This window comes from Lepisma saccharinum, chromosome 6 (assembly GCF_977018435.1).
Source record: "Lepisma saccharinum chromosome 6, izLepSacc3.1, whole genome shotgun sequence".
In the NCBI taxonomy this organism is placed as follows: domain Eukaryota; kingdom Metazoa; phylum Arthropoda; class Insecta; order Zygentoma; family Lepismatidae; genus Lepisma; species Lepisma saccharinum.
Genome location: NC_139234.1, coordinates 17,824,860 through 17,840,953, shown reverse-complemented (window position 1 = coordinate 17,840,953; position 16,094 = coordinate 17,824,860). Strand labels below are relative to the sequence as shown.

General features: G+C 38.0%; 1 protein-coding gene across 1 annotated transcript in view; it reads right to left on the bottom strand.

The window, feature by feature from the left end:
* Positions 1-1,773: 1,773 nt before the first annotated feature.
* Positions 1,774-16,094, bottom strand: part of LOC145989259 (multicopper oxidase 3-like) — a 28,693-nt gene continuing 14,372 nt past the window's right edge. Inside the window, exons 5-11 of the mRNA XM_083124584.1 lie at positions 13,460-13,674; positions 12,516-12,720; positions 10,425-10,609; positions 9,029-9,221; positions 3,864-4,085; positions 3,193-3,414; positions 1,774-1,991 (exon numbers count right to left, since the gene is read on the bottom strand). Coding sequence (XP_082980710.1) covers positions 1,864-1,991; positions 3,193-3,414; positions 3,864-4,085; positions 9,029-9,221; positions 10,425-10,609; positions 12,516-12,720; positions 13,460-13,674 — 1,370 coding nt within the window. The 3' untranslated portion in view covers positions 1,774-1,863. The remainder of the gene's footprint in view (positions 1,992-3,192; positions 3,415-3,863; positions 4,086-9,028; positions 9,222-10,424; positions 10,610-12,515; positions 12,721-13,459; positions 13,675-16,094) is intronic.

Sequence of the window (16,094 nt, the reverse complement as noted above, 5' to 3'; positions counted from 1 at the left end):
TTGGACAGAAACTGCTTCACAACGTTCCCATAGTGTTCTGGTGTTCCTCCCTATTGAAAAAAAACTCTGTAAAAAGTACCTTCTTCCATAAGCAAGGATGAAAAAACCTGTTTATTTAACAAATCCAAGTAACCCTAAGCATTTAAGGTTCCGTTGATGGAAAATTGACTAACCAATCGTGTTCCACACAGCACGCCACACCATTAACTTACCAACACTAACCATTCAGCTTTGATCTGTCGAAAATGGGTTATCAGATAAAAAAGCATCGAATATTCTGTTTATGAACTTCCTTCTGAACATAAACATTAGCCTTGTCACTGTGAAGGACTTTTAATTCAATGGAAGCGTCACACTGTAAATTGTTCGCGACAACCATTTATAATGCGCAGCTCTTCATGGATGTATCCGATTAAAATCGTGTGCAATGGCATGCAAACTTCTCTCCCTAGACGTCACTTTGATCTCGATGCATTACCGATGTGCTAAACAAATTTTAAGGCATTTTTCTAACACCTCGAAAAGGAGCAAATTGGTACAAGAATCAGTCATAACTTTTTACTGGTTAAAGATACGTCGAAAAAACCTTCACCATTGCATTTCTCGTGAAATTCTAGCCCATTTTGATATGTCGCACAACCCCCTTCCCATTTAAAATTCTGAAGTTGAATTCAAGATGGCGGACATCAAGATGGCCGCCGACCGTGTGGGTGGTGTCAATGTGGTTCCCCCTTGGCCAGGCAATGATTGGTCATCGCCATTTTCACATCTATGCCGCAGTGGCCTTGTACTGAGGGTGTTAAGTGACTTATTGAGCCACCCTGTATATTCCATACTTGAAAAAAGAAAAAAAGCATAATATTATTGTCTGCACATAACACATTCCCATTTCATAAATAATAAAACTACATCCCATATTATACATACATATTGTACAACATGTAAAAGGTTGTGTAAATATAGAGAACATAAGTACTGCACAAAATTTTACCTTGAGTTCTTTAGAGGATTTACAAAAAATCTATGAAAAACCAATCCCCTATCTGCCCTATAAGAGATAGACTGGGGGACCTGAAAGCCTGGGCTTTCAACCATTGCAGGGGGGGGCGAGGGAACAAGGGAGGTAGAGGTAAAAATCTTCCTTTTTCCTTCGGGCGGCCATTTCTACCTGGAAACTGGTCAGGTGGAGGAAGAGCGAGCTAGGGTATCCAGCCAGCTTTGCCTGCGGAATACACCGATGAACGAGAAGCACGTGGAAAATAAAGTTTTGCATATGAACTGTGGCTTTAACAAGACAATAAATATTGTGATTTGAATATAATTCGAAATGTGAGATTGATTGATCTATCTCTGCTAGACTAGCTACTCCTCAGTGCACGGCAAAGCTACTTTTAAAATGTAGCGTTCTGATCCCTGCAACCTTTCACACTGTCCACCTCAGTCCAGCATGTACCGTGAATGTTTTATCTTGAGATAAACTCTAGAGGATATATATATAAATCAAAGAAGGAGAAAGGAAACACTCACCGGACAGTGGAAAAATTCAAAATTTTCGCTAGCTTAGTAGCATCATTGGTGTGAGATGTGTGTGTGGGTGTGGGTGGGTGAGTGCGTGCATGCATGTGTTTCACACATCAGCTGCAACTTGTCTCTTGTCACTTGTTACTTCAGGGTGAATGTCCCTGACATAAATAATGGTTGTAAATATTTAATATTTCATACACTATTATTTGACTTCCAATTGCATCACTGTTGCCTGTAAATGTTATTTATTTATTAAATAGCACACTATTTATTGTACATTGAGTTTATTTTTAAAAAATGTTGTGTACATTAGTTGTTGGGAGTCGAGACATATTTGGACTAATACAAAAAATTCCCACACCTTGGAAAGTTTGGTGGAGGAGCTGGAACTGGTCCATTCACACGAATCACCATTTCCATTCCTGTGACGGCATGGTAGGCAAAGTGGCAATGAAACAACCAATAACCTGTGGTGAAAACAAAAAAAATATTGTTAAACAGAATTAATGTTTTGCTGAGTAAGAAGTAAAGTGATATAATGATTTCAGCAATAATATTCAACAACAGTGGGAGTCTTGATATGTCAGTACCAGAATCAGGAAAAATATCACTTCTTGATCCCAACTTTGGGGAATGACATTTGCATTGAACTTACACTACATAGGGCAGGGAAAAAGGTTGGGGGTATGCCTAACATACCTAACAAACAAGGGATCATATTGCACCATATACCCAGGGCAAAATTATCATTTGCATTATCTTATGTTTACCTTTACACTGTGCTACATTTCCCAATTAAAATTTCCTAACCAATTCTCAATAATGTAGTTAAGATGTGTACCAAAACGCATGTGTAATAGTCTTCATTGTACTGCAATGTAATGAAATATGGTTTATATACCTTAGAGGGTTCATTTTGCCCTTGTGTCCCCTATTAACATTTCCATCTACAACTGTGATGGTTGAAAGAAGTTTCTCTGCTCTTAAGAGTATGAAGTCATATTTCGGGGTCGCACAAGGACAAGTCTGATGGAGCAATTTATCTTTTATATTTATCGAAAAAAACATTTTATGAAATTTGGCTAAAACGAGAGAAGAATGGAGTTCCCCTTCAAATGAAGTATTCTAGGTAAGAAGTTGATTATGTGTTACATTTTATACTTGTAGGCCTACATAAATATTTCACAACATAGGCTGCTATTTTTTATAAATAAGCATGAAATCCTTGCAATCCTTTTCTTACTGTTGCTCTTTTAATTATACACTTCCATAATTATTTTTGAGGTATATATTTGTAATCATAATGCCACATCTCTTCAGAATCGCAAAAAATGAATGCAGAAGCCTCCCCCCCCCCTCCCTCCTAGTAAATTTGTGTTCATTTGACCACTGTGGTTTGGTGAGGTAGCCCAGGTTTTGAACACAACACACACCACTGAACCTCTTACACGAGAATGACATGACAAGATATACGTTATCGCTTGTTGCTTGGGTGTTGCTCTGACTGAGCCATTTTCTTAATGGCGTGCATCATATCACCTCAATCTGTTGGCCGTGCATGCACAGTGAAAGCTTTCGAAAAAGACTGGAAGTGCGTACGTATGTCACTTGTCCCCTTCCACTTCAGTCTGAAAGCTGCCTAAAAGAGGAGCAACAGTTGCTTCTCACCTGGGTTGTCTGCTCTAAAGCGAATAATAGTGTATCCGTTGCTGGGCACAGGCACTGTGTCCTTCATAACGGGACGCACCGACCGGCGACGCATGAATCCTAGGCTATCCATCCTCTGGACTTCGGAGGCAGATATTCTTCCCCGCATCTTTCGACCCTGTGCCAGCACCTCGAAGGTATGTCCATGCAGGTGGAATGGGTGACTGATGTTCGCTTCCACAACTGAAAAATAGGACAATTTTCTATCATGTCATGCAGAATTTGTTCCCCTTTATGTTTCATTATGAGATTATGCTTACCCGCCACTCCATCCCCCGTGACACTCGATTCTTCTGCTGACAGATCACACAGCAATCTTACATTCTGTTATTCTTTGGCATACTTCTTGTTTGAGTGAGGTGAAAGATTCTTCATAGAGCAAGTGAGCGCAATGTGTGTCGAGTGAAACTTATTTGATTATCAAGTAGCTGGGTGATCATGCTGCTCACTGAGCACTCAGACACTTAATGTAGCCAGTGAACTTATGATCTTACTATCAGTCACATAATTTCACTATGATTTGCATAGTCAAAGACTGAATTGAAGTGAATATTGGATTGGATAAATGTCATTGTCTTACATAAATCATTAAAGGAAAGACCGTTATTTGAATTTAACCAGTTGTTACTCACCCAAATCAACCAAAACAATCTCCACCAAGGAGTTGAGTGGAACGTCCACAATGTGGCTGCAGTAGCAATGCTCGCTCTCACTGCACTCAGCTGGCTTCCTTCTGGCATTGCACAGGTCCAAGGGGGAGATCTCGGAGGCCTGAGACAGTAGGGGAGATGAAGGGAGCCTCATGGAAATCCCGTCCATCGTGGAACTCAGAGGTTCACTCCCGCCATTGGGCTCTGCAGAAATTAATTACAAACGTTCTATATCCCATTGCACACAGAACAACAAAATTAATCAAAATTATTGTCCAGCTTAAAGTGGGCAATTGGTAGGCACCTGGTGGGAATTTTTCAGGCAGGTAAATGCAGCCAGAGCATGGTGGTGATCACATCACCTCCAGAGCTTGAGAATGAGTGGACCTCCCCCCCCCCATTTCCCTTAAGTGCCTTCATGGCATGTTGCAATGCACACGGGACAGCTTTACCTTTGATGGAAAAATTCTCTCAGGCTACCAAACAAGGTGGGTTGTGGAAATGATTCCGAGCTTTTGAGAGCTAACATCACTCTCATCTTCAGCATAGAAGTGGTCGAAAGCCCAAGAGAATCTCTTCATTATTCATTACCTTTATCTTTAGAATTTTCAAACTGAAAAAAACAAAATAAAACTGAGAATAGAGTAAGAAAATTAAACTAAAAAAGTTTACTGTGGTAACATACAGTGTTTTTTTCTATTGAACAGTTGTCATTCTGTTATAATCTCCCAGACACCAATGTGGTGAGTAAAGCATTACAAGATAAAACTTTCTGTTATCCTTTCATATTCTGTGGGTAGTTTTATTATCTTGATTTCCGGTTGAGAATTATAAGCCAAGGAAATTTCTTCAATAACTTTTATCCCATATATTTCCTAATTATTAGCAGTGTACAGCTACAATTTGTTAGCACACAATGGTCACTGGATAGTACTTTGTACTTTTACTTATCCTAATACTGTGCTTTGAGAGAACAGCTTTTCTCTTGTTTTCAAATGAATATTTCATTTTTTCTTCCAGTTGTGAGGATCAAATCTACAACAGACCTGTGACTAAGTGTCCAATTAACACTGCATACTGGAAAGAACAATTGTCTCAACATTCAAAGAAGCATTACAATTTGGAACTTAGTTCAACAGTCAGTAGGGCATGTTAAGTACACAATCTAGTTCTGTTGACAACAAGCTCTGGGCAATTTGGGGAATAACATTATTCTGTGTTAAAAATTGAATCAGACAAATTAGTTCGTCCAGCAAAAATTTTTGTTACTTAACTCGTAGGTTGTAATGGTAACGACCCTGCATGGTCGCCACATTTAACGACCCTGCGTGCTCGCCATATTATATTTTGTTAACAAGGTTTGGTTAAAGAATGCATGCTAAATGTCCCTGTGAGGCATACGCTTTGTTTAAACTTGTTCTTTAAAATGTTAATATTTGTCTCTTACATAGTTAAACACATTGTTAGTAATGCAGAGTTCTGAGCGACTCGTTATTAATTGTATTGTCTAAAAGCACACAGTTTTAGTATATGTTAACACGTGCATCTAGTGATTTTTCCACTAGTGTTTTCTCAAGGTCAAACAATGATAATTTTCAGTACGGAGTTTGCAATATGTAATCAAAAAAGTGAAGTGGCAACGCGTACTCGTAGTTAGGATTTTTGCCGCCCATGCGCCACCGTGTCTATAAAACCCAGCGCAGCGAGACCGGAGCTCAGTTGGCTCCCGGATGTCAACTGGCAAACATCCAGGGAAAAACCGACCATCCAGCCAGAAGCCTAGCAGCCATCCCAGAAGGAAGGAAGGAGGAAGAAAGAAAAAAAAGAGGCTAGCAGCAACCTAACTACCTAGTCTAATTGCTTCGACTGATAGGTGCCAGGTTCTACCTGCCCGGCTTGTCTGGGAGCACCAGGACATCCTCTCTAACCGCCATCTTTGTAAAGGAGACACCGGTCAGCTTGCCGATTCCTAGCTAGCGTCAGGGGTGTCGCGGCATCCTTTATTCCTTTGCCGAGCGTCCACTTGTCGGAGGTGCCGGCTGGCTACGGCCAGTTCCAAGCTGTGGTTGGGGCTACCACGCACATACTACTTTCTCTTACAGGGGAGCCCACGACAAATAAAATTAGGTCCCTATACTCCCCCTGGCGTCTCACTGTGAGGAGTAAATTGGATGTTCCCTGCCCCCCCCCCCACCTATCTCTTCGAGACCAAAGGTGTGGTACAGGTAAATGCACGTAGGGGTTGCAGGTAAAGACACGTGTGCTAATAGACATTCTTTTATTGAGATTATAATATAATAATATACCCATAATAAACCCATATATATATATATGGTGTGTAAGGGGTGCTTCTTCCACATAGTACACCTCCTTTACAGCCTCAGCTTTTAACGAAAGTCAGAATATTTTATGATTTTAGTCATGCAACGTTAGAGTTGTTATGTGTAACGATAAGGGGCTGGACCCCGTATAATGTGATGGTTGCAAAATAGCCTTAGTGCTGACGCATCCAAAATTTTGAATTCAAATTCAAATACATATATATATATATATATACGCACATAAAGCTGGTGTAACCTTTCATTATCCCAGTAAGCCCTGAGATACTTGAGTCTATGTTCAACGACTGGAAGAAGTTAGAACTTATGGGTAGACTTTTGCCATCCTCCTAATTGAAGTGTTTAGAGTGTGGTAATTGTGTGTAGGAGGCACCCAAGGGACGTTGCAAGGTGGGCTTTAGAAAACTTCATATTTTTAAATACTTAAAAATTGCATATTTAATTATTTTAGTTAACAGGTTCTAAAAATAATATATTACATATTGAACTATGAGCAAAAGAATGTTCATAAAAATGTCAAATTAATAAAAACTTTTATAATAGGCACTAACAAACAAAATAAAAGGCACTTCAAAATCCTGTTAATATTTCTAAACATGAAGATATGTCATTTCTTATTGCCAACAGACTTAAGTCTAAGTACAACGAAGATGTTGAGGGACAAGCAGATTTAAAGTAGTAGTTGTACCAAAGTCTGTTCTACAACCATTACTTATTGAAAAATTATGAGAATTGTGGTCCCACTGGAGATGGAAGATGGATTCCTGACATAAATTTACAGTGTATAGAGTTGCAAGTTGTGGAAATATGGAGAGGCTATGTATTGGCACATGTGTGAAGGATCCAGGTTTGATCCCTGATTGAACCAAAAAGTCCATAACTGTTAAACAAATAATAATATATCCTATGCTATGACTGCTTCAATTTTTACAGACAGGAGAAAATTGTCATCTTTATGGACTTATTGAAACAGAAAAAATCTTCCCCTCTAACCTGATAAACAACTTCCATCATGTATAGCCTCTTAAGTTTTATCATTATCCATGTCTGCTGAAAAGGAATGTAAATTATAGGGATTTTAGTGTATGTTTTTAATGATTAGGTTATCTTGATTAACATAAGGCTCATTCTGTCTTCATGCTTTGCAGAGCACACAAATAATAGTAAAATACAAGAAAGAGAAGCTTCAAGAGCTGCTCTTATAAGACAATTGTGAAACTGCAAAAAATATAATATTTATTTGATACTATAGGAGCAGCCATACAATCATCTACACAGTGGCGTACGCAAGAGGGGGTTACCGGGTTTAACCCTCCCCCTTGAGCTTTTGAAATATTATGGAAAATGCTGTAGAAAAAAATTAAAAATGGCAAATTTATCACAGTCAAAGATCTGCGACAGTAATAATAATAATAATAATAATAATAATAATAATAATAATAATAATTTGAATTATTATTCCCATGCAGCATGAAGAAAAAAACAACATTCCAAACACAATCTAAGCGGCCGCAAAGTTCAATTTTGCAATTTTTTTTTTGCAAAAAGTCGCGCAGTGACTCTCGCGAGAATTGTGAAAATTCCTTGCTTCGTCGCAGTGTGCGGACCTTATTGCAAACGTTCTTCCCGGTACTGATTTCACATCCCCTTGTGAACTCTCAAGTGATGCTGAGTCTACATCCACATCATTAAATAATGTTGAAGAAGTGCTTTGTGAATCACCTAGAAGTGATAAATGTGTTGGAATGTCTATAAACTTACTTTTCAACGAAAACATAGACTCAGTGGAATTTAACATGTATTCTCGCGCTTCATCATCATCCTGGGCGAGTTCCATAGGTAAAGGTAATGTCAATTCCCTCGTGCATATAGCATCGTGCCATGAATGCACACGTAGTGGTGTGGTGGGCCCCAAAGATTCTCGATCTCGGACTATTTTGCAGGTGATGTGATCAGCACCATGCTCCGGCAGCCTTCATTCCCCAGGGTTGCTCTCAGGTACCCATTGCTATGAGGCTGGGTGCAGAGACAAGGCTGGATAAATTCCAACCAATTCCGGGAATCGAACCCGGATATCCCACGAAGTTGTCAGACTAGACCAGCGCGGCTCCTTGAATTAGTTTCATATTTCGATTATTTCAATAAATTTAATATATTTGCTTGTTTTTATGGATTTTCTTCACACTTAAAATGTCTGACTTATCATATACAAATAACCGTTGACTAGACAATTATTTTGTAACAAAGAAACAAAAGAAACGTAATTTTGTTCTATTTATTTCATAAATAGCAGCTGCATTAGTAATAATTATTAGTAGTAATTTAATTAATTAATTAATTATAATAATTATTAATTAATTTATTATTATTAATTAATTAAATAAAGTATAATAAAACAATGGTAATGTGAATTTGTAGAAAGTTTTCGAAATAACACCCCCCCTTGATGAAATCCTGCGTACGCTACTGCATCTACATATGGAAATTGTCCATCCATATTTTATTCGCTTTCGTCTGTACTGTGTGTTTTGCATGGGACTGAATTTTACTATTACTACTACAGAAGTATTCTTTGCTTGATTGATTGATTTGGTGTTTTAAGTCCACTTTATGTACAGTAAGGCTAATCGGGACTGGACCTACAGTTTAAAGTGGGATCCAAACCATCATGTGCCTCCACCGACATGTGAATTTGGGAACAATTATGTAACCACTACTTGCAGGTCTGAATGCAGCATAGAACTCATGAATCAATGCATCATTTGATGAAAAACAAATGCATTTACAACACTAGAAAGGCATACTCACGAAGATATGCATCCATTCTTTTTCCGCTGAAGAACTCAGCAGAGTCAAAAGCAGTGAAGCCAAAAGGAATGTAGAGCTTTTCATCTGGAGTCTGACGATAAAGTGGCCCTCTTGCTCTACGTGTGAGTTCTGCCGAGCAGTATGCATCAGGCCTGCTGTCAGTGGCACAGTCTCCGTCGAGTGGATTCAGTAACTGGGAAACAACAAGGTACATTTAAATTATGTAATTTGCAATGGTTATGTAAGTTTCCTCTGCATGTAATTTTCAATTAACTCAGTTTTGGACCCTGATCACATACAACGCATAAAATAGAGAAAAACAGTGGCCTGCCAGAGTGGGAGTGGGGTCATACGAATCTCTACTATTTGTGCCAGTAAAACAATACCAATTTGCACCAAATGCAGGAAAAGATGGCAAGGGCAAGATACTACTAATAAAAAATAAGACATAACCACTATCTTACAGTCATATCTCCCACACCCTTGCAAAATTCCTGGGAACGTTTGCTGCACATTCAGGAGGTATTTAGTGATAAATCATTGCCAGATTTTATGTAAGTTATCCACAATATACACATATATTCATTTATAGGATCCCAATTTAAACTGTAGGTCCAGTCCAAATTAGCCTATCTGTGCATAAAGTGAACTTAAAATACAAACTCTAATTCATCATATATATTTATCATGCAGTCACCCCCATCAATGCCTATTTTGCAAACAGTGCATATTGCAGGCAAATATGTTCAAGTTTTAAAGATTACTCTTTATTATAATTATTTGTCCTATCATGCAAAACTTGGATTATTATGCTCTTATTCCCTTCATATAGGAATAAATTTTATTGGTGTCTTTCGTAGTGTGATTGAATGAGGTATTGGAAATGTATGGTTAATATACAGAATTGCAGTGAAATATACTGAACAGGTCCTTCTGTTTCTATCAAAAGAAAACAATCAAAATCAATGCAAACTTTATGGAATGACAGTTTGAGTGCACTTCCAGTGGTAATAATATTCATGATTCAAAATCTTGTCAAAGTTTGTTTTCCATCTACAATGGCATTGCTAGAGAATTATGCTTGAGTGGACTCGTGGGTAGATGAAATGTTTTCACCATGGATTTGCTTCTATGGTTATCTTTCTTTCACTTTCTCCCTCCCGAGATAAGAATGATTTTCGAACCGAAATTGATAATTATGGGTGAGGAATTGAGAAGTCCACTGCCTGGAGTGTCTCCCTGAACATTCAAATTGTTTCATCTCTGAGAGCATGTGCCAGAAGTTGTAACACTAATTGAGACATAAACTCAGTATGTTCATGAAGGAACTGATTAAATCAATACCAAGAAATCACACTAAGAAAATTTCTGAAAAGAAAATGTCAGCAAGACTCACCACTCCCACAGGGAACTCGTTGTCATAGTTCACTGGTTGTCGTGTAGAGGGTCCATCACTGCCTGCATATCTCAGGACAGCCAGTTGATGGGATCTTCTGCCTCTACAAGTGACAAGCCCCTTCACCTGTATCCAGTAGCTGGCTGGTGTGTTGTTTGCTTCGATGACGAAGTCATACCTTTCGCCTGAGAAAGATGGATAATTGTAATTCACAGAACATTGCAACACATTAGAGAGTTTGTCAACAAGAAGAAAATTTGGAAATTCCAAGCAATCTGGCCTCTGCTTGCAGGTTTGTCATTTGTTTCAGAAGCTGTGATGCAACTTCTGGACCCAAGTATTAACAGTTTTGGGAAGGTACTGTTATATTGAAACACCACCTGAATATTCACTGTACTGCTGTCACTGATTCCCAATCTTAAAAAAGTTTTTTTATAGTGAATGTGCAAGATTCTAGCATCAAGTGGCCCAGTGCAAGGTCATACTGCATCGTGCTTCATCTCCCTTCCTGCTGCTGGCAGAGTACTTTGCAAGTCAAAATCATGAGTTCATTCTATCCACTTCGTATAAGCTAGTGCAATCAACTTTGAAGACACATGTACCCAAAGTTTCAATTGTCATGTTCATCCAGTTCACATAGAAATTTCAGCAAAATATGTAGGCTTGACCAGAACTCAAACATGGGCATACTGTGCCATTGTTCTACTAACAGCTACTGAACCAGTCATGGTTTTGCCTGATTTTTCTCTTTCGTTGTTTTTGCTTATGTGGATTGTTTCTTCAGTGATGCTACAATAGGATCTGTTGCCTTTGAAACATTGGTCACTCTGATGGTGCCTAGTATCTTCTAGCATGGAGCTGTATATTACATCATGGTTTTGACACACAGGTGATGTACTACATAAAATCAGGTGAAACTGGGGCTGGTTCAGCACCTCATTTGGCATGGCATGCCTTGGTATGCCAGAGACTAGGTTCGAGTGCTGGTCAAGGCCACATTTTTTGCTTAAATTTCTATTGTATCTAAATATATATGTTTGGTAGTTATGCAGATATGGGTAATGTACTGTTCACGTTTCATTTTTCCATGTAGTTTTTGTTTGTGATTGATTTTGCCACCTGTCTGGTGGTTTCGTCAGGCATGTACTATACATGAATGAAAGGTGAATTTTTAGAGTAAATTAAATTTCTACGTAGTACATGTCAAATTATAAGACTAACTAACTAACTCTCTAGTCTTCTTAAACCCAAAGGTTCATGGCTGCAGCAACACAGGCCTTCCATCTGTCCTTATCCTGAGCAAGATCTATATACTCTTTTCCATCCCTACCAATTTCCTTTAGGTCCATCTCAACATTATCCCTCCATCTTCGTCTTGATCTTCCTACTGGTCTGGTCTCTTACTATCAGGTTTCCCAACAAGAATCCTGTAAACTCTTCTTTCCTCTCCCATTCGTGCCACATGGCCTGCCCACCTAAGTCTTCTTGATTTAATCATTCTAATAATATCTGGACATGAACACAAATTATGTACTTCTAAATTATGTAACCTTCTCCACTCACCTGTCTCCTCATCCCTTTTAGGCCCAAATATTTTCCTAAGGATCTTATTTTCAAATACTCTCAATTTATGTTCCTCTTCCAATGTAAGGGACCAAGTTTCACATCCATATAATATTACGTACAGGCAAAATTGTCAAATTATAAGATCATAATTTATTCAGCAAGATGTGAAGTTTAAGAAATGCAACAGCCATAAATTAATCAGGGAATATCCAATCTAACATTACCACTATAAAACTATTACGTGGAAGCACAGAAGGTGCAAAGGAATCTTAAGTAAACTCAGTGGCACTGCAGTCTTGAGAGTCAAAGCCTGCCAGGTAACATTTTGTTGTATCCTACTGCTGCCATCATCTAGGTTTCTAGACTGGAGGTCACTACTTCATATTTTCTTCATCAGGAATATCTCCATTATAACATTTAATATTTTGGAATGTTTAAGCCCTCAAAAACAAGTTGACTGTGCACAAAAAGAAGGATGGACATCGTGTATTCCGAAAACATGGCAAAACCTAGCATCTTTCTCACCTGAGAAGGAGATGATTGTGTCGACCATCACCGGCTGGAGGTCCTCCCCATCAGAAGCGATGAGCAGCAGGCGGTGGCCCTCCACCTGCAGCTGAATGGGGCAGGACAGGGCTCCTGCGTTGATGAGGCGGAAACGATACCTCTTTCCAGATTCCACCCTGAACTCCTTGAAAGGCATCGCTATTGTCTCCTGTGTCTCTGCTTCCTGCAAGCAAGAACCATTCGAGATGAATCAAAATAACATACTTGTGGTCTGCCCTGACATTCCATCATCATAAATCTACACATTTATATGACAATGGAATGTAGGTTCACAACAGGTACATATCTAGAAATATATTTGGAGGAAGGTGGGTTCTGATCCAAGTGTCTCAGAAATAATAGTATAAGAATAATATCAGTGTTTGTAATTCATGTGTTAATATAATTTATAGGTGTTTTCATAATAATATTTAAATTAATTAATATTGTTATTGTTATTTTTACATGAATAGGTAAAAAGATGGTGTAAAAATAGAGACATAACAGGACATATTAATTATCTAGCTTATGTGTAGTTAAGAATGCTAAAATTTGCATAAAAACAGCAGTCCTGGCAAGTAAATTAAGCCCAAAAAGTGAATATTTATGAATATGTTGATGAAAAATATGCATCTTATGCATATTATTATAAGGAGTAGTGTGCATAAATCTTCCTTGGTACTGTAATTTATAGCCTAATGATCCCAATCTAATCCTTGCCTTCATGTAAGTTTGATGGAAATTCAATTTGTACTTGATAAATCTTTAGTGCGGGAGATCCAGACTACATGGAACAATTATATTATTGAAGATCAAAATAATAGGTAAGAAGTTATGTGGAAAGAGGCAGTAATATGTTGCAGACAGAAATGTGTGGCAGCTGTTGAAATTGAGAAACGAAACTAAAGCCAAGAGAAGCCTACCGTGAACCTGCCCATGCCGTTGATGAGATATGTGACTGGATGCTGGTCAGGATCCCTCTCCTTGCGGCCAGGAAATCTGTCATTCCCCATCTCATGCAACCAGTCCTGGATGATGATATAGTGTTCTGGAAGGTCCAGGTCATAATTCATGTTAGAGAGATCCTGGTAGTCCCTCACTATCAGTGCTCCAGTCACCCCATCCAGCATGTGGAGGCCTGCAAACAGCAAAAAATAGATATTTGAGTCAATCTTGCACACTAAAAATATTCAAATTGTACAATTGAATTACTAGATATATGTAAAAATGGGAAGATATTACATTTCTTTGCTACCAATATACAATTTCCAATACCAATAATTTTAGTAGTAATTCTTCTTTTGTCATCACACACAATATAACATTTATGACAATATTGGTACCAAGTACCAACATAAAATTTACTAATAATTATTACTGATATTCTACTGAATTAATTCAAATTTACAAATTTTCCATGTAGAATGGTTCATGAACCTGCTTAATTAATGGATGTAACCAGGTGACTGCAATACATTTGCCTTAGAAAAAGAAATTGCATATTTAGATATTTACTTTATGAAACCAGGGTATAAGAATTTCACCTTTATGTTCATAAAAATGATAACAAAATAAGTAAATTACATGTATATTGGATTGCTAAAATTATTGGCAATATTCCTGATAAACTGATATTCACATATATCACCTGATAGAGTACCAATGAATCTATCTAATCCTAATAGCTCTACACATAATTATATCAAATAAAAGTGTTGCACCCAGTGTCTCTCTGTCATATTTAAATTTCTGACATGAAAATAAAGTAAAAATCTGAATCAATGCATTAATAGGCTAGTAAAGGTAAAGCTATCTCCTGTGTTTTGCATTGTGCCATGAAGGCACATAAGGAGTGTGGAGATATGGCTCCACATATTCTCGACCTCTGCCATACCAGAAATGTGATCAGCACCATGCTCTGATCATCTCTCTTGGTGTATAAAAGTAAAAATAAATTTAAAAGTAATCAGCCTACCAAGATGTCTAAAATTAAGTCTCCTTAACATGGAATAAAATAAGGTGTTAATTTTGGATGCTATTTTATTCTCCATAAGTGTAACTAACAACTCTAAGTCTAGTGAGAGACAACTAACCATTTCAATGTTCCCTCCTGATGCCCACAGTTGACACACTTGCATCAAACATGCATGCTAGATACCAGTGGCGGAGCGTGACCTTTCCAACAGTGTAAGCCTAGCATGACGAAGGCTATTTCCCGTTGTGCTTATTTTTAGGCTGACGTGGTTAGTGATTTATCCACACACATCGACCCCCGCCCCCCCCCCCCCCAATTTTTCAGAACACTTCCCTGGAATTTTTCACCAAATTAAAAATTCTGGATATCTGATAATTAAGTCAGTGTTATTCCTAGCACAATGAGTAACGTAACGATAAAAAATATGCAAAGTTAGATAAAATTAATAATAATAATAAACAAACGAAAACAGAAGGAAACAGAAAAGTGCTGAATACTTTTTACAACCGCATAACCAAGTATCAGCTCCGTATCATTAATCGCAAAATCGGCGCACTTTATTTTTCGTTTCTGTTACTATGTCTGCTAGAGAAGGAAGGGGTGGGCCTACCTATATCCACAAGTTTCTTCTTGGCAGCAAAATCCTTGCTGGACAACGGCGTCTTCAACAAGTTCTCCACCCCACTGCACAATCACACTCATTTTATTCCATAATGCACTTCACTACTGTATTACACCACAGCACAGGGACGACAGTCCGCTTTTCAATAGATGGAATTCGCAAAAGCAATATCTCGAGACTTTAACAAACACACAGCAAGAAGGGGAAAACAAAAAGAAACCAGATCCAAAATCGGTCACTGCTCAAAGCAGTGATCTTTCGGACTGTGAGGGGAATATCCCTTTCGGATATAAATAAATTCCCTCTCTTGCCTTAAAATTCCCTATATTTAGTAAAAAAAAAAAAATACAATATAAAATATAAAAGAAATGCTCACAAATTGTAGGGATATATCCAGAAATTTCTATCAAAGGACATGTAAGTGTTTTCTTAGGATAGTGTAAAAGCAAATCTAGCACCTAAAAGATCAGAAACAGGCTTTTCGTACGTTGTTCGAAGAGTGTTTGAATCACGGACTATGTAATTAATAATATTTGGTTCACATTTGACATGAAATTTGTAAAATTGGTTCAATCTTCAGTTTTCATTAACATCTATTTATTTATTTACTTATTTATTTCACTTTTTAGCTCAATTATTACCAGCTGAGTTCATACATAAACGGAAAACAGAGTCTTAATATGTCTAATGTTTATGCTCTCCTACAAGCGAAAAAGAGAAACAACAAGAATTTAGCACATCAATGTGTATCTAGTTTTTACGTATCCTGCTCATTTCTAGGTTTCTCCTTTTTCCCCCTTCCTGTTAGTTTTTTGCTTCAGAATTCCCTGTTCCTGGAAAAAAAAAACCTCCTTGAAGCACCACCGGCTCAAATTTCCTTTGCAGTCAACCATTCATACCCGACAACGCTGGAGCCCCTCCTCTTGCAGGACCTGTGTCTCGCTGCCGCGTATTCAGTGAA